Source organism: Salarias fasciatus, chromosome 19 (genome assembly GCF_902148845.1).
Source record: "Salarias fasciatus chromosome 19, fSalaFa1.1, whole genome shotgun sequence".
In the NCBI taxonomy this organism is placed as follows: Eukaryota; Metazoa; Chordata; class Actinopteri; order Blenniiformes; family Blenniidae; genus Salarias; species Salarias fasciatus.
In genome coordinates, this window is record NC_043763.1 from 5,770,953 (window position 1) to 5,795,871 (window position 24,919).

General features: G+C 43.8%; 1 protein-coding gene across 1 annotated transcript; it reads right to left on the reverse strand.

Moving 5' to 3' along the window:
* Positions 1 to 998: 998 nt before the first annotated feature.
* On the reverse strand, positions 999 to 15,588 carry bmf1 (BCL2 modifying factor 1). The gene is made up of 4 exons (XM_030117176.1): positions 15,429 to 15,588; positions 12,371 to 12,567; positions 11,552 to 11,754; positions 999 to 5,445 (listed from the first exon to the last, which is right to left on the reverse strand). Exons 2-4 carry the CDS (start codon positions 12,540 to 12,542, stop codon positions 5,323 to 5,325), a joined length of 498 nt encoding a protein of 165 aa, XP_029973036.1. The 5' UTR covers positions 12,543 to 12,567; positions 15,429 to 15,588; the 3' UTR covers positions 999 to 5,322.
* Between the last annotated feature and the right edge of the window lie 9,331 nt (positions 15,589 to 24,919).

The following is a 24,919-nucleotide window of genomic DNA, read 5'->3' on the forward strand; positions in this document are numbered from 1 at the left end:
ATAAAAAAGGAAATGTTTTCACTGTGAGAGCAAATAATAGATCACAGCCAGTTTGCACCTTAAGTTGTGAATCTGAACCTTAGAAACGAACTGCAGCATAGATACAGACGACTGGGGCTCACTTGGTCTTTCAGTTGGTTGCAGGTTTGCCCCCCCCCCCCATCTCCACCTCTCCATATGTCAAACTGGCCTCGAGCAGGATGCTGCGCCCCAAATCACTCCGAACGGATGGATTGAGAGCTTTGCACGGCGGCTGTCACCATTACTGAGTGTGATGAACAGTGTTAAGTGCTCTGAGGACTGCTGAGTCAGTGAAAAAGCTCGATATGTGAAATCCATTCATGAAACACCTGAACAGGGTTTTTATCCCCGATGCTCTTTCATTGAGTCTCCGGTAAATATCGTTGGTTTGAGCTGGCAGAATTTACATTGTTACAAAGGAAATCCATCATTGTGTAGAGCAGGGATGTCAAACATAAGGCCCGGGGGCCAAAATCTGCCAGCAAAAAGATTCCAATCCAGTCAAACCACCTAAAAAATTGCGTAAATAAGCTGAAATATTGGAGCTGCTGCCATGACAGCTAGCTACCTCGTTGCTCGCAAGCTCGCCTTAAAGCTACGCCGTCAGGATGACTTTGTAAAAACACCCATAATGCCACAGCTGCCCCACAATCCCACGGTCCTGACTGTATCACAAAAACAGGACTCAGTTTGATACCTTCAATAAAATTTTATTGAAAAAAAAAAAGTACCAATAAACAACAAGAAATCCAGAAAAAAAAGGGATTCGTAGAGCAAAGCTCTGTATGTACAGCATATTGCACTACATAACAAATTGTCTTTACTTCCATATTATATCAACAACCAAAAAAATATATATAAACACAAAAAATGAGTGCACAGTAGAGTCTCGAAAACACACAGTCAATGTTTACAAAAATGCTACATTTTCGCTGGGTCTCATTTCTTGGTATACAGAGAGTGTGTGATAATCAAGACTTCATTGAAACTGAGCAGTTAAAGGCATATTCCAGGGTTTTTTTTTTAATTTGTTTTTTAAGTTTTTTTTTTTTTTTTTTTTAGAAACACATGTACATGTAATCTGAAAACAACCACAACCATGAGAAGTTTTGGTTTGCTTGGTGTTTGTGTATACATCACGGCAAGATGTGCAAGGAATGTCTGCAGGTTCATTTCTGCTAAAATAAAAAAAAAAAAAAAGACAAGAAAAGAAAACGCTCTTGATCTCATGGACTTCAAAAAAGGATCCTACTCGTATTAAAAAAATTATTTTACAAGCTTGAGCTGTCCTTACAAAAGCAGACCCCCCTTTTTTTTTCTTAAGAAAATACAATTTAAAAAGTTAGGAAAGACCACGAAGAAGAAATGTTATTTAAAAAAATCAAAATCAAAAACCTTCAAATTTATATAATGTGGACTATAAAATTCAAGACACTGACGGTTTCCATAAAATACACGTCTCCCACTCTAGGGATCCTCTGCACTCACAAATAATGTGACGAGGGCAGTTTGGGAACCTCATTCTAAGAAAACGATACAGGGCACCATGGTGGCTTGTTTCCCTTTCCAATAAATCAAACGGGCCGTCGCACCTGAGCCTACTTGGTCGACGCACAGATATACGGCTGACACATGGCAAGACGAGCCCAGGAGAACGATCCAGAGTACATACTATACATTAACACACGACAGAGAAGAGACCAACGGGATCTACAGAGAACAAAGTACTTTCCAGTGCATATTGATTACAACACAATGATTAAGATTAAAGAATTGAACACATGAGCGAACATCCTGTGACTGGTGGACAGTCTGAAGGCAACGTTTTTTTGTTGTTTTTTTTTTTGTCTGAGGGTTTCTAGGATAGGTGGTGATTCATCGATCGCGTCCTGTGGGAAGGTCGCGCTTCTGGAGGTGGTGGAACGTAATCACAAAGGTCTGAATTGGATTGGCCCATCCCTAGAAAATCACAACCTTGAATAGTGAAATACTCCACCCAAATACTGTATTTTTCTTTAGTATCAAACGCCCACCCCTGTAGGCTTAAACGGCAGTTTGGAGTTTTCTTTTCTTTTTTTCATTTTCCAAGCAGTCTCGGTGATCATGAATTCATTCACAACTGAAGTGAAACGCAACTGCATCAATTCAAGCTGCTGGCTGACACCAATGAAGCAGCATTTGGGTGGAGTTTCATTTTGAAATCAGGCACGATACTCTGCAGAGACAAACAGCTGATCCATACACAAAAAAAAAAAAACAAACGGGAAAATAAGAAGTAATTGCACACACAGGTGTATACAGTAGAAATGGGCAAATCTACCAAAAATAAATAGAGAAAAAAAAAAAATAGGAAGAAATAAATTACAAAGAAAATGATGAACCGATGAACAATAACCATGTCAGGAAGGAGCAGCACAAAGAGGAAGTCAGGAGCCGGTGGTGAGACGGGGCGCTACACGGACTGGCTCAGCGTTCAGGACCCGCAGGAAACTATAACCACAACCACATTCAGTGCACCTCACACGCCTGTGACTACAAACTCAGTAGACGCCCGTCACCACCACGGCCAGCAAGCCAGCCTCACACTCCTCAGTCAAACTGTACCTTTAGTTATTTACGTGTGTGTGTGTGTGTGTGTGTGTGTGCGCCGAGAGAGAAAAAGCTGAGAGGAATTTCCAACTGGCGGTTCCCCGGGAGGCCTCGTCGCGAGTCCACGGGTGACGACGCTACTCATCTCCTAACCATGTAACAGATTCTCAAGGTTACCAGTAGCCCGCAAAGTCCCTGAGACATCTCGAGAGAAAAAATGAGAAAGGAAAACCCCGAATTTACGCAGTGATAAACTTGACACATTGTAAGGAGCATGTAATTACAGACCCCTGATATGTACTGCTCCTTGGGTCCAAAAGTTGGCCTGGGTTCAGCATTGGAAGAAACAAACAAAACAAACACATAACAAACAGCATCTTCAACAGTGTTTTTAAACATATTCATATTCCAACAAAAAAAAAAAAGAAAAAAATTACAGTCTTTATCACTTTAATTTCAGAGACTGTTTGTCTGCTGAGTCAGTGGTGGTTATAGGCTAAGATGTCCCAAATCTGGATCTGAGCACCAAAGACAATAAAAGATCACCCCACAGAATATCACATGATGTAAAAAAAGCCCATAAAGGTAGCCTGAGAGGAGGAGATTCTGTTTCACAGATTGGTTACGCCATATTGTTTGGTGTCCAGAACACACACTGGGGCTGTGAAAAGCAAACCAGGCACGTGGCTCCAACACCCAACTCTACAAGCAAGTCCACCGCAGCCTCAAACACTGGTGAGTGAAATATCCAAAACCGGTAGAATTTTTTTTTTTTTTTTCCAGATTCCAGACTGTGTTCAGTCAGGTGTCAACACTGATTGTTTGTCTTGGACGTGTGAATGAATACATCTGAAATGTGGCCGGCGAAAAAAAAAAAAAAAAAGCGAGTCGTAACTGAGAACCTTCGGAGAGGACAGAGGTTAGCTGGGTAACGCTCTGGACTCCTGAAGGGCGGAAGTCTAGTGCAAAAACAGTGGATCCACAGCTCCACTTCAAGGGCATGGAGGTCTGAAAACAATCACATGACGAGGACACACCGACAATAAAAGAAAGTGGGAGCGGGGCCGATGTAAGAACAGAAGACCTGGTGAAGTCAAAATTCAATCAGATGGAAGACTTGGTTTGATTTTTTGTTTTTTGGAAGGGGAGAATTTCTTACTTCTGTAATATATAGAGCATAAAGGGAGGACCTTGAACAGTCGATGCACTGTAATTTAAATTCAGTGTGTTACGTCTCAGAAATCACTTATCCATTAACATACCCAGTAGCAGTGAGATAATTCATAACTCCACGTGGCATTCAGCCTAAACACCATGATCTGTCTGATACTGTGTGAACTCTACTACACTTCTGAAGGTGTGTGCGTTGATGGGTTTTGTTGCCAAGAAAACCACAAAGTAACTGCAGCCTGAAAGATGATGTGATGAAGTTGTCTAGCCTGCATGATTTTCTTGCCAAACCAGTTGAAATTCCGATTTTTTTTCTTCTTCTAACACATCAACTTCGAGGACAAAATGTTCATTTGCTGCCTAATATGCCCCAACCGACTAACATAACAAAGAGTCGGACTTTACTGGTCATAATATTATGGCTAATCGGTGTGATTATTACCAATTCATGGCAGAAAAGCTCAATAAAACCACTAACTGGAGGGATTAGATCAATTCATTTGTTAATCTACATAAAGATTGATTTAATTCTTGTTAACAGACTAATCACTGTCATTTGTTTCTGCTCTCTGGATGTCAGTTCATGCCCTCCTGGCAGCTAATTAAATATATTTTATCTTTGTTTTTTAATTTTTGTGTTGATGCTCGGCATGCTTGCTGGCAGTCGCCACTCTTGTTTAACCAGATTGAGATTTTCAGCAACAACAAACTCCACCCAGATACTCGTGAGGCAATCGCCAAGTCTTCAATGTTTGACATGGAGCACATGACTAAAGAACAGGTTTGACTCCATAATTTGTGCACATTTTAAGATTTTAGGAAATGGTTTATGGCCAACTATGAAAAGTTTTTCATTTTTCTTAACTTTGTCTCCTTTTTTTTTTTTGATGAAGTGGGATTGTGTTCAAACTTACAGCCATACCACTGAAAATGGGGGAGTGAGGAAAATATACACAAAAATAAAGAAAAAAAAAAAATAAGACAAGATAAATGTTCCATTGAGGTGAGGTGCAAAATGCTTTGTTCAGAGAAGTCGCCCTCTTTGGAAGTTAGTAAATCAACTTGACTGGTCACCTGGGAAACTTCAGAAAAGAAAGCGTCACACCGAACTTCCTTCCATTTCCTAACCATCTCATCTTGCCTGTCGAAAAAACGAAAACTCTCTCAATACTCTTTCTGGCAGAAGACACTGAATAAGGCATTCCCAGGGTCTGTGGAGGTCATTGAAGATGGATACATGCTGAAGTGCAAAAAATTTAACAAGAACTATGAACTGTACAAAACTACTACACCACACATATGCCAAATATATGAACATTGTCCTTTCGGAGGAATCTCAGGAGCATCATGGCATCTTCTCGGAAGGAAAAAACACACGACCTTGTATAAAAGTTGGTTGTCTCCGTCCCGCGGTGACCTTGTTTCCGTCTCCTTCCTTCTCGTCTCCCCCCGAACAGACCCGTGTTAGATTCGACAGTGTCTTTAGGAGTCCAGTTCTTCACAGAGATGAAGAAAAGGGACGCGAGTGGGAGGAGGATCCCCTCACCTCCGTCCCGCACCGCCTCCTCCTCCTCCGGCGATGACGCCCCGATCAAACAGAAGGCTGAGGAGGGTTGTGGCCAGGCGCCACCACAGCGGCCCCTGGTTCCTTTGGTTTCGGTGATACTGAAACAACAAATAAAGGCAAACAGAAGCTGAGAATACGGTGCTGGAAATAGTCATTAGTTTGGGTTTGGCGCACGCTAGCCGTGACGCGTGCTGACTGACGGCGAGCGCAGTGAAGAGGGTCAAACTGAGAAGAGGGCAAGACGGAACCAGACACCGGAACGACGCTAATATTTCCACAACAGTCTGCTCCTGTCCCCAACAATACTTATTATAGAGGCCTCCCTTTGTGTGTGGAATACCGACACAAACCGGGCTTCCCAACAGAGACACCGAGTCATAAACACACTCATTATATGGTCACACTTCTTTTTTAAAAAAAAAAAAATTTCTGGCAGCGACCGGCAGCTCGGGAGGAGACGCTCTCAGGTTTGCGAGCCAATTGGATTGTGTGCGATTAGACGGGGATAATGCTATCTCTGCCATTGAGAAGCTGAGATAAGATAATTGCTCCAAATGGGATTAGCCGGCTCTCAATGAGAGGCAGGGAGTCTCTGGAAAAGACGTATATCTGCGCGAGGAGAGGTACAGTAGTCGGGCAGCTCATCTGCAGACGAAAGGCAGACTCCGCTGCATCTGATAACGCCCGGGCTATTTTCAGAGCATAAGAATGGTCAAATGAAGGGAGAGTTAAGATTAGATTTACACAGCGGCGTACGGAGGCTCGCGATCCTCCTTGTTAACGATGCACTTATGTTTACAAAAAGCAAATATCTAAAGACAGAGATTAGATGTTCCGTATTTACAAGACTTACCACGAAGTCCAAACCTTGACCTAGTTATCAGCTGAGCACTGCCACTGTGATAAGCCTCTGGGTTTCTATTCTCTTATCAATTGGTGGTGAACATTGCAGGGTGTTGCATAAGCTTTGCCAGGTTCCAACAAGCCCGTGTGTTTCTCGCTCACCACCGGCGCACTCCTCACTTTCACTGGGATCAAAACAGTCAAAATATGGCACGGACTCCCGGGGAGTTCTCCGTCACGCAGCCTGTCTAGATCTCACCCCGGGAGGTTTTTGGTAATGATATAATGAGAGCCTAATATCTGCAAACATAATATTTACATGCTGCACACGGCAGAGGCGCTCAGCACTCCACACCGCGTTACCGCGCTGGCAGCCAGCAGGACTCGGCTCGGTAAACACCGCCATGGTTATAAACCAGAAGACACTCATGTACAGGCATTTCTCCATATGTTTGTGTATAATGGTTGTCTTGGTAACTTTTGTCTGATATATTATATAGTGGTAAGTGTATTTATTTACTTTTAGTAGTGTATTCAGAATTATTCAGGTATTGGATTTTTATTTTTCTTGTATTTTTTGATAAATATGTTGATATTGTAATTTAGGTATTTAATTGCAGGAGTGATTTGAGTATTAGTGTATTAAAATTTAATAAGTAATTCAGACTGTGTGTGTATGCAATCAGTCATAATTTACAGTTTTGTGTCTATATAGGGTGATTTTAGTGTGTTTGATCATTTTGTTGATTTTGACAGGCAGTAGTGTATGATAGTAAGAGTTAATATTGCTTTGAATTTTGAAAATGTTTACTATCCAAATAGTAAGTGTTGTTTATTGGTATTTCAAGTCCATTTGTCTTTGCATCCATTTGTCCACTGCATAGGTTCCATCTGTATGTTAAACATTTATAAAGTTTACTGCTGTTTAGAGAGTCTCACCAGCAGATAGTAAAAGTAACAGCAGTAAAGTGACTTTGTGTGTTTACTGCAGGCCACATGCAAAGCTGTTGATTTTTATAGCCAGAAAGAGAACATTCCTGTGACCTCTTGCCCTTTGCTCCTTGGAGGACAGAGAGCAACGCTGGGACAAACAAAGAGAGAGAGAGAGAGTGACAAAAAGAGGTGTGCGCGCGCAGGCCCGTTGCAACTTAAGTCATGAGTCACACCGCCAACTGTCAAAAAGAGAGCAGGGCTCTAAATTTAGCCGGCGATAAGAGCGGCAGAGTCGAGCCAGATTCTCAGTGTCGTCACTCTGACACTAGCCTGATGTGCTTTATCAGAGGCCCCTGTGAGCCGTGTGTCGGGCCAGCTGCGCAGGAGCTCCGTCTTATCGCTTGAGCAAACAGGCCAGCCTCTGCGGCAAGAAACTCTGGACGAGTCATATCAGCGGGGAGGGAAGGTTCGAGGAAAAATACAAACAAATAGCACGGCCGCCAGATAAAAGACCACGGCACGAACTGACATTCCCGTCAGCGCGGGCCGCCGCACAGCAACAAATGTACAGTAAATACCATTTGTTTTTATATTCAGCACCCCCCCTAAACTGCCCCGACCCCCCACCCCCACAAAGTGCCGAAAGGACAGAGTGCCGAAACTTCGCTGCTACAGTGAAGAGATAAAGTCACAAACACTGCCTGCGTGCAAAGCACACACACTCAGACAGTCACACACACACACACACACACACAGAGGAGATATTCAACCCTGCTTTCAACACCTCCTATCGAAAGCACCGGGAGTCGTCTCTCTTAAAAAAACATGCGGATGAAACCCAACGCTGCTCCTTGCCCCGCGCAGGCTGGAGCCGTCTTCCTGCCATTGTGACCGTCATTATTGCCCGGTCTCAAATGGCGAGCCGGCTAATGTCAGCCGTCCTCCGGGGACCTCCTCGTCCCCTCCGGCCCTCTCCGACTGAGCGGCAATTTATCTGTCAGCGTCCGCCAGGACTCCTTCGCTACCTAATCCCCCCTTTCGCCGGGGGCGGCGGGCTCCCATGGAGAACGATCGCAGACGCACCGCTCCAGAATCCATCAAGATGACGGCAGTCAGAGGCACTTGGGATCGCTCAGGGACAAGTGTCTGCGCCGAGCTGCTCGCCCAATGAATTGCCTACTGACAGGAGCGACGGGAACGAGAACTGACGAACAGTAACGCCATTATAAAGTGAAAGTTTTGGTACGCGCTCTGTCAGTGAGAAGTGACTGGCAGCAAGAAAAAAAAAAAAAAAAAAAAAAAAAAAAAAGGGGCAGAAAAACAAGTATGGGTGTATTCATGCATGAGCTTGTACACACGCACGCACGGCACAATCATGGCCAGAAATAGTAATTACAGATGCTGCAGTGGAAACACGCATCCAAAACCGCACACCAGTGTTTCTGTTGTGAAAACAGCCCGACGCACCAACACTCCGCACACACACTCACACACACACACACACAACAAAAGAAACACAGCCGTCCTCCACTTGAAAGACGAGCCTTCACAATAGTCACGGTGGAAACACAGAACGCTCTGCAGTTTATGGTTTATGTCAGGGGGCTGCAACGTTTACGGCCAATCGAGCCATTTTTCTGTCCCTCCCAAAATGTTTTTGCCCGTTTCTGCTTTTCAACCCTTGCCTGAGAACAATCACATTCAAACTGCTTACATTTATTTTGATTTTATGGCTGCAGAACTGTAAAGAGTGAGCGCTCCTGTCCCTTGTCCAAGACAACCTGGCTGTTTTTCATGGTACTGAGAAGCTCAAGTTACAACGCCTGTGATTGGGAGTTTGTAGTGTGGAAATCCTCTGTGATGCAAAGAGCCATTTCTCTGCTTTCTGGTATTTTTTACCCTACATAACAAATCTGATTCTGAGCCATGATTACGAGAATGATCTAATATCATGTTACAAGTGAATGCTGATATTGTTTAAACATAAAACAGCACAAACAAAGAGACACTGGCAGTTAAAGCACTGTGTTTTTCCTGTGATTTTTCTGTAAACCATGTTTGCGTAAGTCTGACTTCTTTCTTTTTAATTAGAAACAAGAAGCTACATGTGGTTTCAAAGCCACAGGTCACAGACCCCTGGTTTAGACGAAAAAAAAAAAAAAAAAAAAAACATCAGCGGCGTTATCAGTGGCTATCACAATAAGTCTGTCTTCAGGATGTGACTTCACACGGCCGTTTTCACTCTGACTGTCCTCTCTGATGTTTACTCAAGCAGCACAGGGACTAAAAGCCACTTCCTCATCCCCTGACCCAGGCCTGCCTCCGTTGTGCGTCAGTGGATCCCGTTCGCACGCACACGCACGCACACACACACAAGCGTGCACACACACACTCACACACACTGCTGTCTGACTGTCTGGTTGTCAGTGTGTGTCTGCCAGTGTCACAATACATGAGTCATGCTGCTCTTGCCGGGGTATAAATAACATCTGCTCGATAAGCGCGATGAGAAAAATCACAAATCATCTTCTGACTGTGAAGTTAGAAAATAAGTATGTAAGATGTATGGGAAGCCGGTTGTTATGGGATGATTTGAGTTTTCAAACCTCCGTCTCCCTAAATCCACACTTTTACCACCATTACGGCCCTCGGCCCTCCCCTGCCCAGGGCAGCGCAGACCTCTTATTTGGGCGTCTCCTGCGGCCGCCGCTCCTCGCCGAGGGAAGGGGCTGACTGGAGACTCCCTGGAACCACAGCTGTTCCCCTCTGGTCTCACGTGCCGAGTTTCGGGTTACAACATGTTTACCTACTTCTGCCACTTCTGCTTTTTTTTTTTTTTTTTCCTGGACGCATCAACATGTGTGGACGTGCGCGCCTGAACGTGCATGTGCAAGTAAATGTGTGTGCCGGGCTGTTAGCCACCTGCGCAACAAAAGACTGCACAGGAAAAAAAAGAAAAGAAAAAGAAAAAAAAAAAACTCCCTGGAGTCTATGTATATTTTAAACGCAGAGTAATAACAGTATGTCACAGTTTTTACAACACGCCTACGCCAGAAGCTCCCGCCGGCTCGGCGGACACTGTCACCCTGACCACAGTTTGGTTGTTTGAGAGCAGACGTTCGCCGTGCCACGGCGCAGTGAGGAAGCAGGAGGAGAGAGAGCGTAAAAGAAAGAGAAATAAACAGGAAGAGGAGGAAAGGGGGCGGGTCGGGGGGTTGCTGAGGTAGGGGAAGGGACGTCCTTTTCTTCTGCAATGTCTCTTGGCTTCAGGAGGACGGAGGGGAGGCGAGAGGCCGGTGTGAAGTTCTGCATGCGCACGGCCTCTCCAAAACAAATATGGAGCAAACACAGTAAAGGAGAGCAAACTTTTGACCCACCATTAATCTCTCTCAGATCAACAAGAGCTCCAAATATTGATTTTTTTTTATTATTATTATTTAAGTGTATTTGGCATATGTTGCACTGTGTCTTCTTAACTTTATAAGCGCCTCTATCTTAACCCCACACGTGATCCATACAAACCAGTGCAGCAGGTTTAATCTTAACCTGTCATCTTCAGGGGGTCCCAGTAGTGGATAAACTCATTTCTGATAAAGCAGTACGTTTTGCTATTTACACAATGTCATCTACTTCTAAAAATCACAGTGTGCTACTGAACACACGCACTGAAAAATTATACAAGCTACAGTTTTGTAGTCATTTAATCTTTTAAAAAGCAACAGAAACTGCTTTCAAGTATCAATTACTTAATGCATATTTTAATAACAGTATTTTTACTTCTAATTGTGTAAAAAATATCAGCATTCTTTCTGTAAAAAAAGTTAATTTTTTTGTCTGTTGTAGCTCTTAAAACCTTGATCTCATGAAGTATTTCACTCATGTTTTTTATCAGTAGCCACATTAAATGTGATTTGTACGAGAGTGTAATGTTGCGACAGCTCAACTTCTTGGTTGCATGTAGAGGCCATCCAAATAAAGGGGAGGATTTATTTCCCTGGCAGGAGCCACAGAGAGCCGTCTATTAGTCAGATTTGAACACTGTCAGAGGAATCGGGTTGCCAACAACACTTAATATGGAGCACTAAAAGGAAAGTCTGCCAAAACACAGTGCTGAGGAGTCATTAATAGTCAGGTTAGTGGTGCAGAGGTCTGCAATCCGCCACTCTTGAACCTCTGTGAAGTGACTCCCTGTAGCTTCGACGAAATCTCATGTACATAAACAGATACTTTCACTTCATTCTTTTTTTTTTTTTGGCCCCTTCGTGAAAGACTCTTGATTTGCAGTTTGTGGGGACAAATGTGACACTTAGATAAAAAAAAAATGGTTTAATATTTGGAAAATAAGACATGCAGCACATCATGTTCTGTTTCTGACCTGAGCACTCAGCTGAGTTTGCACAGTCAGCATGGTGCACGTTTCCTTCTCACCAGTTGCAGGTGTTCCCGGTGAAACTGGTCTCCTATGAGCTGGAGCTTCTGTCCGATGCAAGCCTCCACGCTTTGCGCCGCAGGCCGCTGCCGGGGCAGCTGATCCATCCCGTTCTGCTGCTCTTCGCTTTCTCTCCGCCTCACTCGGTGATCCCCCACAAGCTCAAAGTGTGCCGGGAAGTGCAATCGAAAACCTGCGTTACCTGTTGAGTGTAAAGCCTTGAACTTATAATTCTGCTAACAACAAAAGCGCATGAGCAGTGCAACAATCCAACAACAACAAATGACAGGCGGCTCGTTCTTTGCCTCGTGTGGAAACGTCAGCAAAACAGTGCTGGATGTGACTGAACAACCTGCTTGGCTCTAACCAATATTTTCCCAGCTGTTGGGTTAAGTTTTTATTACTTTTAATAGTTCCATAAGCCCTTCGCACACAAGAAACTCACATGACCCAGTTTTTTCAGGTCAGTCAGTTGCTATGGAGCTGGAATGATTTCTTGTGTGTGGCGCCAGTGCAGCCGTGCCGTCGCTGATTATCAGTTCTCTAAAGAGTCGCTGCACAGGTGAGCACTCCTGTCACATCCTTTCAGTCACAATGTGAGTCTGGCGCCTTTTGAATAGCAAAGCAGCTGAGTACACTGGACACGAACCATAAAAAGTGAATGTGATGACGACTATCAGGCGCCAGGGCTGAGATCAGCGCGGCCAAACAGTTCCCCGTGTCTCGCGCCGAGTCTTTGGTTTTATAACAGCGGTTACCACGCACGTGGCCGCGTTCCCTTTCCTCCCTGTTGAAACCCTGCGTGTCGTCAGCCTCACCGTAGAAGAGTGGTCTGGGTTCCTCTGCGACTCCACAGGGCAGCATGCCGTTGTTGGGCACCAGGACAGGGCCAGGCGTCTGCGTGCCCCGGTCTTCGCACTTTATCTCCCTGAATGCTGTGCGCCAGCAGCGTGGGTCTGGCTCAAACACATCATCCTCCTCATCGTCCATACGGGGGCACTATGAGATGAGCAGCCTGGAGAGGAACAAGACAGACAAAGAAGAGTTGCTGTAACAGCTGAATATGGATCGCTTGTTTTCAAGTGGGTGCATAAAATCAAAGGCGTCCTGAGTTTTCCTCTCTGACGGCGGTGTCCTCAGACTAATTTGCATCAGAGCTGATGAGATGATCTCAGACACATTCGCTATTTGTTCGTCCCTCCCAAGTAGTCATTATCATTACAGACAACCTGTCTGGCCCGTAATGACTGCCCCCGAATCAATGAAACCACAGCGGAGAAGTTGGGGTCGAGAAAATGAGCAAACGCTCCTGCCTTCATTTGTGGCAAAGAGCTCAGGGCTTATTTAGACAAATGGCTCGGTCCAACTCAGTGATGAAACCACACCATTCACTGCGGTTAGGCAACTCTGGTGAGCCACGATTACATAAAAGGCAGCTTGGCTGGCGGGGTTAAATGGGAGGTAGATTATCTGTTGTCTCTGCTAAGCAGCCCCTCTGACAGGAGGCCTTCGTCAGCTATCTCACCAGCAGCGACTTTGCCAGGACCGCAGATATTGAGTATTTATTACAGCAAGCTATTTCAAGTAACAGGACTCAGTGTGCCTATAAATACCTGCAATGTCAACACTTGAAATTTAATGACAAGAATAACAAAGCGTCTCATTATGATCTGTTTAACCTTTCCCAAGAAGCATGCCGCAAGTATCTTGAGGAGCACTTGGCGATCACCTCAATGTCAATGATGCACTGCACTCAACCCTGAATCGTATGGCGGGTCAGGGAGTTATCAAAATATGGGTGAAATTCAAGTTGCCTCACTAGCGAAACCCCCTCGAGTCACCACCGAGTTGTAATGCAGGGTTACACTACTACCACACTTCCAAATTAGGGTCCACAGCTAAAGGGTAATGACAGTCTTTGAGGAAAATCCTAAGCCACTCTCCCTACTTCGGTCTGTCAGCGTGCCAGCTGCCCGAGAAGGAGTTTTCATTTCTTCACCCAACATAAGCAGATTGGCCCGTCTCTAGCATGCCCAGACCTCACGATACACCGTGTGCCTTCACAATAAACCCTGTGTGTAAAACCACTTAATGCTTTGTTTTGACAAACACAGGGTAAGAACATGGGCTCGGGGAGGGAGACGGAGAGGAACAAGAGTAACACATTACAAATACTCAAGTCGCTGCAATTAGGTAGTATGCTGAGGTGCTTGTAGTTTTATGTTTGGAATTTTACTCCTGCTTGAGTGATTTACTGCATGTGGTGTGGTGGGAGGAGGAGTGGAGCCTGATCACATCACAACACAAACAGGACACTGTGCCATAACTCAAACAGCATTGGACTATTTACTCAGTAAATACACAACTTATCTGTGGCTCTCTATTTTAATTAGCTGATTTGTTTAGCCTACTTTTTAATGTGAATTCTGAGTGGACGTAGCTTCTCTTCTTTCTACTGCACTATCTTAAAACCAAAATACCTCTAATTTTAAATATTTTATTGTTTTTCTGAGAAATGTGCTCTGAACAAATATTTTATGGAAGTCAACTGCTACTGACAGTGTGATTAAATGTTGGGAAGTAACTAATACTTTGAGTAGTTTTGGCTGAAAGCACTTTCACTTGCAATTGGATTGAGTGTAAATCAATGTAAAAGCGGCTGTAACTTAATGCATGTTTCAATGTAATGGTTTACATATTTACCTTTATCTGACAATGCAATTAATACTTTGAGTAAAGGTACTTTTCGCTTAAACTTCAACACTCTCACTTGCAGCTGGGTTTAGTGTAATCTATATGACAGTAGCTGTAGTTAAAAAAAATGCAAACTACACTATATCAAACCAGGGGAGGCAAAAAATAATCAAGAAAACTTATTTGATGTTGCTCCTTTTTCAACATGGTCTTACATATTTTACTTGGCAATGCAGTTAAATGTGATTATCAAGTGAATTCATAGTAATTTCTGGGGTTATTCTTCCCGCTGCAGCACTATTATTTGTAATTCAGTGGAATTCAATCAATGTACAAAGCAGCTTTGCTTGTTTTCAGAACTTTCCCCCACCTCTGAGCGGCAGATTGTGAGTTTTAGAGCTGGTGTAACGAGCAGGCATCGAGCTGGATGTTTGTGTCAGGCAGTGGCTCCCCCTGCTGCAGAAAACAACCCTACGGAGAGGGGGGTGGGAAGGAGGGAGGCAGAGGGGGAGGAGGGTGCGAGTAGTAGTAGTGGTGGCGGTGGCGGTGGTGGTGCGGCGGCTCTGTTATTGACACAGTTTTTATCCGGCGACATCGAGAGCCTCGCATCGCACCATTTCAACTTTATGTAAGGTTAAGCTCGTGACCTTAAATGACCCTGCCGTGCCAAGCGCAAAGCCCCCCCCCCGCCAGCGGAGATCAGCTCCCCTCGTTTTATTCCCACATTTTAAACCAATTTACAACTTTTATGTGGGATTTTCTGGATTCTTTTTTTTATAAACACACTAACTGATTTAAAATAATAAAAAGATACACTGTAGCGGAGAACAGAACGCCACAGTGGTTACATTGTAACACGGGCACGAGGCTCGTCGTAACACCGGCACTTTGAAGTCCGCTCGGCCACACGGAGCTCCGCGAGCCGGGAAAGCCGGTGTTATTCAAATCACTGCTGGATGAAATGAATGGCAGGCAGGGCGCAGCTAAAGCCTGCGTTAAAACCGGCTGCTTTCCAACGAGGGCGCCGGAATAAAACACACGCTGGAAACACATGCCGCGTGTTTCACAATAACAACAACAACAACAGCAGCACGAGGATTTCTTCTGTTTGAACCGCGTCTTGTTTGTAAACACGCAGCTGGGTGAGGACGCGTGAAAAAATGGTCATTGTAAACGACTTACCTCAGAGTTCGTTGTAACTACCACCTTTGCTGGAAAAATGGCAAAAAGAAAACGTGTTGAATATCCCGCCAGGTCAAGCGCGTTTAGTCCTTATCGCCTCCACGTCTACTTCCATTCTGTGAGGAAAACTGCAACACGCCGACTTCATTTCGCAGACGTCAGCTCCACACTGACTCCGCCGCCGGGCGTGGCTCGAAGTGAGAAGCTTCCTTAAAAAAAAAAAAAAAAAAAAAAAAAAGGGGGGGGGGCTGCCTCTCGCTCAGTCCCGGAGCGCTGCTGCTTTAAGGCTGCGTGACGGACACGAGCCGCAGCCAATGGCCGCCTTTGTTTTCATCCCGCCTCCTCCACTGCGCACCGAGACACGTGGACGGGAAATTCCCCCGAGCACGAGACCGACCGCGCTCTACGGCGACGGCGCGCGCACAGTGTGAAGGAGACAGTCCGTAGAATGTGATGAACGTGCTGATTTATGGTGTCAGAGGTCATTTATCAGGGGCCAATCAGGCCAATGGGCGCACCAAGGGTTAAAATTAAAGCTGAAGCTGATGTTTATCTCCAATATTTAGATATTTAGGTAAAAGGAAATAAACTAGTCCCAATACCAATGAATGACACTAATAAATATAGTTTTTGTTTACCTAACCTAATTTTAATGTTGACAGTAGAAATGATCATGCTTTTTACCTTAGCCAGATAAAGAAACACTAAAAGATTAGTATAGTCATCAGTGGTGGCCTTTATTTGTTTGTCACGGTGACCCAGGTATATGACCCGTTTATTGACATCTTCAATCGAAAGTGCAGCTGTCAGTGTTTCCTAAAGAGTTTTTTTGCACACTTGTGAGCAGACAGATGAAAACAACAATGGCAGTCTCCAATAATGTCACGACTCCCAGTCCATTTTCTCCTGGATTTGATATTTTCTAATTGAGTTTTCGCATGACTACATGTAGCAAGGCTTCCTTTGGATTGAAGTCTGGCCACGGTCGTTTCTGTTCTCCTTTTTCATGACTGACCACATGTGAAAAACTCTGATTGTGGCCTACATATTGTGTTGCTCGTCGGACTCCAGGGCCTTTCTCATGGGGGCATTTGGCTCATCCTCACGCTGCTCTTTTGTGGCTTTCGTGCAGCTCAGAGTTCAGTTTCACTTTCACGCCGGTATAGAACCGCAGCTTGCTTAGAATAAAAACAGGCTCCAACAGTAAATGAATCTTAAAACGCTCTTTCAGCAGGTTTTATGATGTTTCAGGTTTTATAATGTTCTAGGTTTGATAATGTCTCAGGTTTTGTAATGTAGTGCGACCCAAAGCAGAAGTTGTCACTTCTGTTTTTTTTTTACCACAACTTATCCTTTGACTCCCACATTAAACAAATCTACAAGACTTCTTTATTTCACTTGTGCAATGTTACCTCGGTGTGACACTGAGAAATGAATCCATGCAGTTACTACTTCTAGGCTAGACTGTTGTATTATTCTAATATCAGGATTTCCCCAAAACTGCTTCAGATGTCTTCAATTGTTTTTCAAAATGCTTCAGCAAAAATATTGACAGGAACAAGCAGAAGAAATCACATCACTGCATTATCAGCTGTTCTTGACTTCCTGCTGAATGTAGAATTTAAAATGCTGCTTTTAACCTATAAAGCCCTTAAGAAACAGTCTCCATCATATCTGAAAGAGATGTTAGTCGCTTGGTTTGCTGGTTTACTGGAGGTTCTTTGGTTTTCTAAAGGTGGAACGAGAGGTTCCCTGTGACATTTCTGTTTAATAAAGCTTACAGTTTGGGTTCAGACCATCCTGGACCATTTTCCAGTGAAACTGCTTTAGGTTAAGACTGCTGGAAGACCTACGCTGACCTTAATTCCTTTCTCACGCTACGTATAGTGATCTCTCTCGCTCTTTCTCTCTCTCTCTCTCTCTCTTGCTCATTGCAGTCAGTGGTGGAAAGTGAAGTGGAAAATTGTTCTCAAATAGAACTCAAGTTGCATTGTTTAAACTGCACTCAATTACAGGAAACAAATGTTGTTAAAAACAATTGAGTAAAATTCTTTCATCAAAATCACTGAAAGTTTTATTTACTTTAGGCCAGAATTTTGATTCACTGTAACTGCATCAAGCATCTAAGCACTGAAGTATGCATAAGATACAACATGGTAATTGGATTAGTAAACAAAAATAACTCTATGTTTTGTATAAAATGAATAAACTTATTAGCTATAAGAGTTGTTTGAAGATTAATTTGAATAGTGGTTGTTCTTAGTGGAGACTTAGACACTGATGTGAGAGTGGAGTACTAAAATATTAATGAAATCAAATACTTTAAGAAGTACGGGTATGTGATTAACATTATTACTCAGTTACATTAATGTGAATTCTATCAATTTGTTACTTCTACCTGCTTTACTAAAAGTGCAGTGAATGACTTCTTTAAATTTAAATTATTTTGAATATTTCAGGTAGTTCCCAGCATTACAATGTCAAGTTATGCAATCATGTCTTGGTCATTTACAAGCCAATAGCCCTCTCTGGAAGTCCTTGGTTTCTTCACTCGGGCATTTTGTTATGGAAAGCAGGGCAGGTGCTGGTGATCTGCCCCCTCCTGTCAGGGTTATCACTAATCAATAAAGCCCTGGACAGCTGGGGCTAAAGCCCACCCTCCACATTCTCTCACAGCTCATCACCCTGCCCCCACGCCCCCCCTCCCCCCTGCTTCAGCTGTGATCACGGCCCAAACACTGAGCTGTGTGAGAAGTCATGGGTCCCTGCCTTCACCCCCCGTCCCTGCGGTGATTATGGCCAGGTTTGGTCTTTGTCCCACCTGTAGGCTCTCCGAGGAGCCGGGGATGCGCCGTGTAAAGAGGGGATTGGTTTCCTCCTCCTGATATTGGAAACCCGATCGCTTCTTGCATGAGTGGCCGCTGTAAACAACAAAAGGCTTAAAGATGTGGGAGCATTAGCTGCCGCTTTCTTTTGTGCTCTTAGCAAACAATGGCAAACTCCCCCAATCACACACACACACACACACACACACACACACACACACACACACACACACACACACACACACACACACACACACACACACACTCACACACTCACACACTCACACACACACACACACACACTTAAAACACCTGTATTATTCACTCAATCTCATTGATCACAGACCATTGTTGCAGTTACAGCACGGAAGTTAGTGTTACAATGCATGGCCGTGTCAAGCGTAAACAACCGCCAGATGTGCAAATCCCGCATAGCCCTCAATCCCCGTGCATGTGCAGCAGCGACATTTCAGAAAAAGTTGAGTTTTCCCCTTTTTACCGTGTTCGTCTGATATTCCCATGATGCTCGCTTTACGTTTACAGTAGACTACACTCCACGGACACTGGGCTCAACATCTGTATCTTGCATGATTCTTGCAAGCGCTGTTTTGCAACAGATGCGTGAATATTGTGCAACAGTCCCTTTATGAGAGACGTTATCTTTCCCCCAGTCCAGCAACCATTTTATCAAACGTCACGCGAAATCATGCAAAAATGCAGAAGCTGCTGGATGAGAAACCCAGCCTGACATCCAGGAAGATTTTTATCACACTTCTTTAAATGTTGAATCGACATTTCTAAGAGTTTGAGACATCAAGAAAATGAGTCATGTGTTTTATTTTTAACGTCTTTGTGAGACTCTGTGACCCACATAAGGAAAACTGCCTTTAAACTTTTCAAGATATCCTGAAAATCTTTCATGAATTGTAATTGCTATTTCTTGCAGGAATCAGCTTTTTATCAAGAATTCTTTCAAGGAATTTGACCGGTCCACTGTTTGGATCTCTCCTACAATAAAATATTAATGTAAGGCCCAAGTATACAATATTGATGACGGTACAGATATCTTAAAAAAACAAATCTAAGTTATTCATTAACATGCATCAGCGTGTGATCTATTATTGTTTCAGAGTAGGCTCAGAAATCATTGCGGTCATCAGGCAGCTCTCAGTGGGGCACGCAGATGGGCCTTTAAAGCATAAATAATGAATATGGATAAATTCCTGCAGCTCCTGCCTCTATCTACAAACATGAATTTTAAATATTATACATTGGTGACTTAAGTAAGTGAGCTTTATGTACTCGGATGTGGATTATAGCTGTGTTGATGGAAGACATTTGTCAAGATCTCTGCTAGTGACCACCTACAAATTATACCGTGGCAATTATTGTAATTCCGAGGAGAATTCAGCACCAGGGAAATGCTGCTAATGTGTCTTTGGGTCCGGTTGAAAGCTAAGCAATATTGTCTCTGACTTATGCGTGCAAGTGTTTCTAAATGCGTTCCCACAGACGCCCGAGAACCCTGGGAGAGAGACGGCAGGCATCAGTTTATGTTACATCAGAAAACTGTTTCTGAAGAGCAATGCATGCACGCCCACACACACACTCACGGAGGCCAGGGCGCACACGGCAGCAGTGCACACAAGCACACACACATGGTTGCACAATCACATGCCCTACTTCCTCTGTAACCTCAAAAGCCCATTCTCCCTCTTGATATCTGTCATTCTGTATATGAACAGGCACACGCATTTGTTTCAAAAACACACGCGCGCGCACACTCCCACCACAACATTCGCAACACACGAATCCTGCCTGGAAACTAGAAAGGAGGGAGTTCATTTGGTCCAACTGGACAAGATCCATGGCAACCGCATCCCGACTTTGAGCCAGTGAGATGAGACCTGTGCGGCGCGTTGACCCAATGGCGGCGGAGCGACTGGAGCAGTGACCTGATAAAACAAAGGGGTTCGCTTTCCTGCGATCTTTGACACCACACAGCCTCAGATTTCCTTCCTTTGGATCTGTTTATTTCATGTCGGGGTCATGTTTTGTTTACTCACAAATGATAAAATATTTGTTATCATTAAAAATACAGGCAGTGTCAGATTTTGTCTTAATTTTGTCGATTTTTAAATTTTCTTTTTAACTGATATTCACAGGCAAATGTATTTTTTCCCCAATAATTAGCCACAGCATTTTAGTCTGAAAGTCGCTTTTTTTAATGAAAAACATTAGAACCTTAACACAGAGTGTGAGATGTGGTTACTGCTACACAGGCGGTGTATTATCAAAGGTTGGCAGAGTCAAAGACAGGGCCGTCCATTTCTTCCAACATCAAACAAAAAGGTCTCTCTTATAATTCACATCTGTTGTGATGCTCTCCATCCTGAAATCTCCATTGTGATGTCCATATTCAAAGTTGAGCTAATTACTTAGCTCAATGACTTACCGGTTAAAGACATTTCTCCCACCATCAACAGAATAGTAAAATAAAGTTTACTTCAAAAATAGAATTCTTTCTCATATAAACAATGTTTTTAATATACTCGTGCCACAAATATCAATTAAAGTTTCAATGTTTAAAGTCCCTAGAAAGCAATCAAATTCATAATGAGAGACTAAAGGGAAAGAAACCAATGTATTCAAGACAAAAGTAAAAAGAACATTAAAAAGGTATCCTACAAATAATCACTAAATTCATTGAAATAGCTGAATGAAAGTCATCTTCAACAACACAAAGGAAAAGAAATTGGTCTTCAAAGAAACATCTGGAGGTCTTTGTCCAAATCGTTTCCAATTTAAATGTTTCTACACTCCTTGCCGCCACCGGTTTCTCGGACTGACTGACGGTAAAAGTGTCTTTACTCAGCTTTCATCTGCTTTATAATTTATAATATAATATGAGATATGCTCTGAAATAAAGGCTCAATAAAGACGAGACAAATAGGAAAAAGCAGCTCATTTTGTGTGCGTGGACAAGCCCCTGACGGGTCCTCTCAGGTGAAGACGCGGTGAATAATGCAGCAGGCGTGGCGAGATGGAGAGGGGTAATTTTGTGCGTGAACCTGGCCTCTTTTCGAAATCCTGAAGGTGAGGCCAGTTATGAAGCAATGACACCCGATCCGAGCGCCGTAACTGAGAGCGCTGACACAAATGGCCACCTTTTGTACGGGCCGTCTGGTAATCATACATCCCCGTCTGGCTGCAGACGGCCGTCCGGCGCTCACACTCCCCGAGCCGCTCGACACACAAAGGCCTTTGTTATTGCGAGTGACTGTCACACATTTTGTCACGCAGTTTAAATTATTTGTGGACATCTTATGAGTATTATTCCGTGAAAAAAAAAAAACATTAGATGTAAATATGCCACATGCTTTAGGACGGGTGAATGAGGTCACTGTAACTTACAGTAAGAAGCGTCGCGCTCGTTAGTATTTGTGGGATTTGCTGGATGATGCCACCGCGCTGAGATTTCCTGTAAATCATCTGATCTCACTGCTCATTCTCTAGCACTTTGTTTTGACAAAACGGCGAGAAAGAACCAGGAACTCAGTCATTCTTCAAATGGTTACATTTGCATGCAAACATCCATCAAACCTAAAATCAACCGTTCATTGAAGTGAACAAAAGAAAAAGCTCTTTGTGATCAATGGAAGGCAAACAGAACTAAACCAGTTTAGGCAATAAAAAGGCATTATCGTTGACTGATTACTAGTATTGAATTAAATAAAGTAAATATCAAACATTCTTAAGTTCACATTTTTTTTAAAACTCTGCAAGATTTTCTTCATATTCCTGCAGAACATATTCATAACCTAAGAGTGCTGTCAAGACGAGGAACGTTTTTTCTGACCTTTTTAAACCACACAGTGGTGTAGTGGTTTGCAATTTTGCGTCACAGGAAGAATGCCTCTCGTTTGACTTCCCCCCAAAGTTCAAAATCATGCGTATGTGATGCTTATAGTTACAATAGCTCATTGTTGCTTTCCTTTATCTTAACTATATGGATTACAATGACAATAAAGCTATTCTAATACAATGGTAAAACCCTATACAACTTCAAGTTATGGAGAGGGGAAATTGGGGGATAGAACTACGATCAACCCCAAAAACCGTGCTCTATAAGAATGAAGGAGTTTGAGCACCCATGCTCCGTCCATAAAATTGAAACACGTAGTTTTAAAGTGTAAAAACTGACCAAAAATCACACATATTTCACTGTTTCTAGTGCAAAAAGTCTGTAAATTGCCCAGGTTTCTGGATTCCTGTAGAAGACTGACTAGATACTATTAAGCACATTGTTGTACTACATAATGCATTATTTGGAAAAAGAAGACCTCTAATTATGACTCGCTTGTGTGCAACGTTTTGCACTAGCCCTGTTTTTTTTTTTATAGTTTATGAAAGATGTTTTGCAGGGTAAATGCATCAGTCAGGTAAAGTGAACACGGAGGTCAGACCCTACCAGCAGTAGCCACTGTACTACATGATTATACAGGAAGAACTGCAGCAGTTACCAAACACTGCCACATATTCTGTAAAGAAACACCCTCTCATGTTTGATTGCTTTCTCAATAGCTGAAAACACATCATATGACCCTGTAATGACCGTGCAGGATCATCCGCGGTCACCATGTCATTTTCCCCATCCATAACCAACCGGTTTTATTTCCATGTGTGGGAAAAGAGAAGAGACTGTCTCATTAGAGCGTGTGCAACGTCTCCACATTCTCTGACCCTCTGTTGAACCAACCACTGTTTTATCCTCACTGCAGGCAACCGCTGTCCTCGCGTTGCACCGCTCGGCACGCCGGGGCCGCGGCGTCCGTCTCAGCCGAGACCCATCCAGGTCCGGAGATTCCACAGACTGCAGGTGAGGCTTTCATGTCAAGGAGGAAGAATCAATTGAGATGCGGGAGCCCGTCTCCACGCTTCCCTCAATGTTTTGCCTGTCGGCTACTCGGAGGCAGGAGTCGTCTCGAAAACTCTGGGCTTCAATTAATGAGACTGACTGGCGTGTCAAGCTGTTCTGTTCACTCTTTGGAGAATGTGAGGGTGTGTGTGTGAGTGTTTGTGTGTGTGTGCCATACCACTCGCTCACGCACACACAGAGTTGATGAGATTGGGTAACTGTGTGGGAGAGCCGACCAGTTATCCAGACTTTCACAAAGGCGCCCTGTTTAAGCCCGGTCCGCACATTAAAGCCACGGCACCTCAAAGCAGACAAGCTCCCTGCAGCTGTGGACACGACTCCGTCTCTGCCTCTGAAGTGAGGCGGCGCAGCGGCGTCCCGGTCCGCGCAGCATACGACCGTCCAAAGGGCCCTCCAGAAGCCCAACACGGCCCCTTCAAAGCCCGCACAAAGGGCTTTTCTCCACCATTAAAGGCGCCACACTGGTCCCGCGCCACTTTGAAATGCTGATATTGTTTTCCACAGGATTTTCGTCATGCTTTCAACACCACAAATCCCTGGAGGTGATAATAAAGAGATCAAATAAAAGTGACAAATGGCTTAATATTTAATCAGTGCTCATCATTAAGCAATTTACAGAAAAGCTGATTACAATCAGTGATTTGTCTTTCACAACAGCTGGATCACAGTTTGTTTATCTGCGGATTAATTAAGCGCGGATACGGCTCACAGGCAGCGCGTCGCCTCGTGGAGGTCCGGCTTAGAAACCTACACGTCGTCTGCGCGCGTGCGTGCGTGTGTGTGCGAAAGCCGCATTAATGGCATCCATCATCAGCTGCTAATTACGCTGCCTGTAGGCCAGACTGGATCCGGTTTCAGCTTTGGGCTCCAGCCACCAAACACTTAGCATTCATATTTAATCACACCTCATTATCCACCGACGGTATAGGAAGGAGACAGAGACCTTACCTGATGCGCCAGACAGACACGGTCAACATACAGACAGGAAATAAAGTTATAGACACACACACACACACACACACACACACACACACACACAGACACACACACACACACACATTCACGTGTCCACTCCTGCACAATGCAAACAACAGCAAGTAGGAAAAAGTTAAAATCTTATTTTTGTGGTGTTAAAAATCAACACTTGAGACTGTTGATTTTTCTGTGTTAGTGAAAATCATCAAGTTTCATAATGACAGTTCAAATCAACGCCAAACACACTGGCTTCACCAAACTAACACTCCCAAGGTGTCACACAAATAACTCCGATTAACAAGCGGTGCCTGTAACAAATGTATCATTCAACAGTCAGCTCAAACCTGATGAAAGAAATTACAAATACACTGAAGTTGTGTTACATTTAGTGTTTTTGTATTTATTGATTTAGTAGCTTTTCAGTAAGCGCACAATTCAAATGATAATTCCAATTTTTTTTACTTTTCTGTAGCCAATTCTTAGTCATCTATTTCATTTATACTTGTAGTAAATCTTCATTCCGACTCTCCAGTAGTCTTCCCAGCTCGGGGCTGTAGTAACCCCCCTGTAGACTCCACCCCCCCGGGGTGGGGGTGCTTTGGAGAGAGGTGTGAGTTCTTGAAGTGACTCAGCCTCTTTGATGCGCGGCAGAGCCCCAATTCTCTGCTTTCTCAGCAACCTGCTTCCTTTCATGTGGAATCCTTTTCTGTGTTTTCTGGTTCAAAGAGCAGCGAAAGCAAACAGGGGCTAAT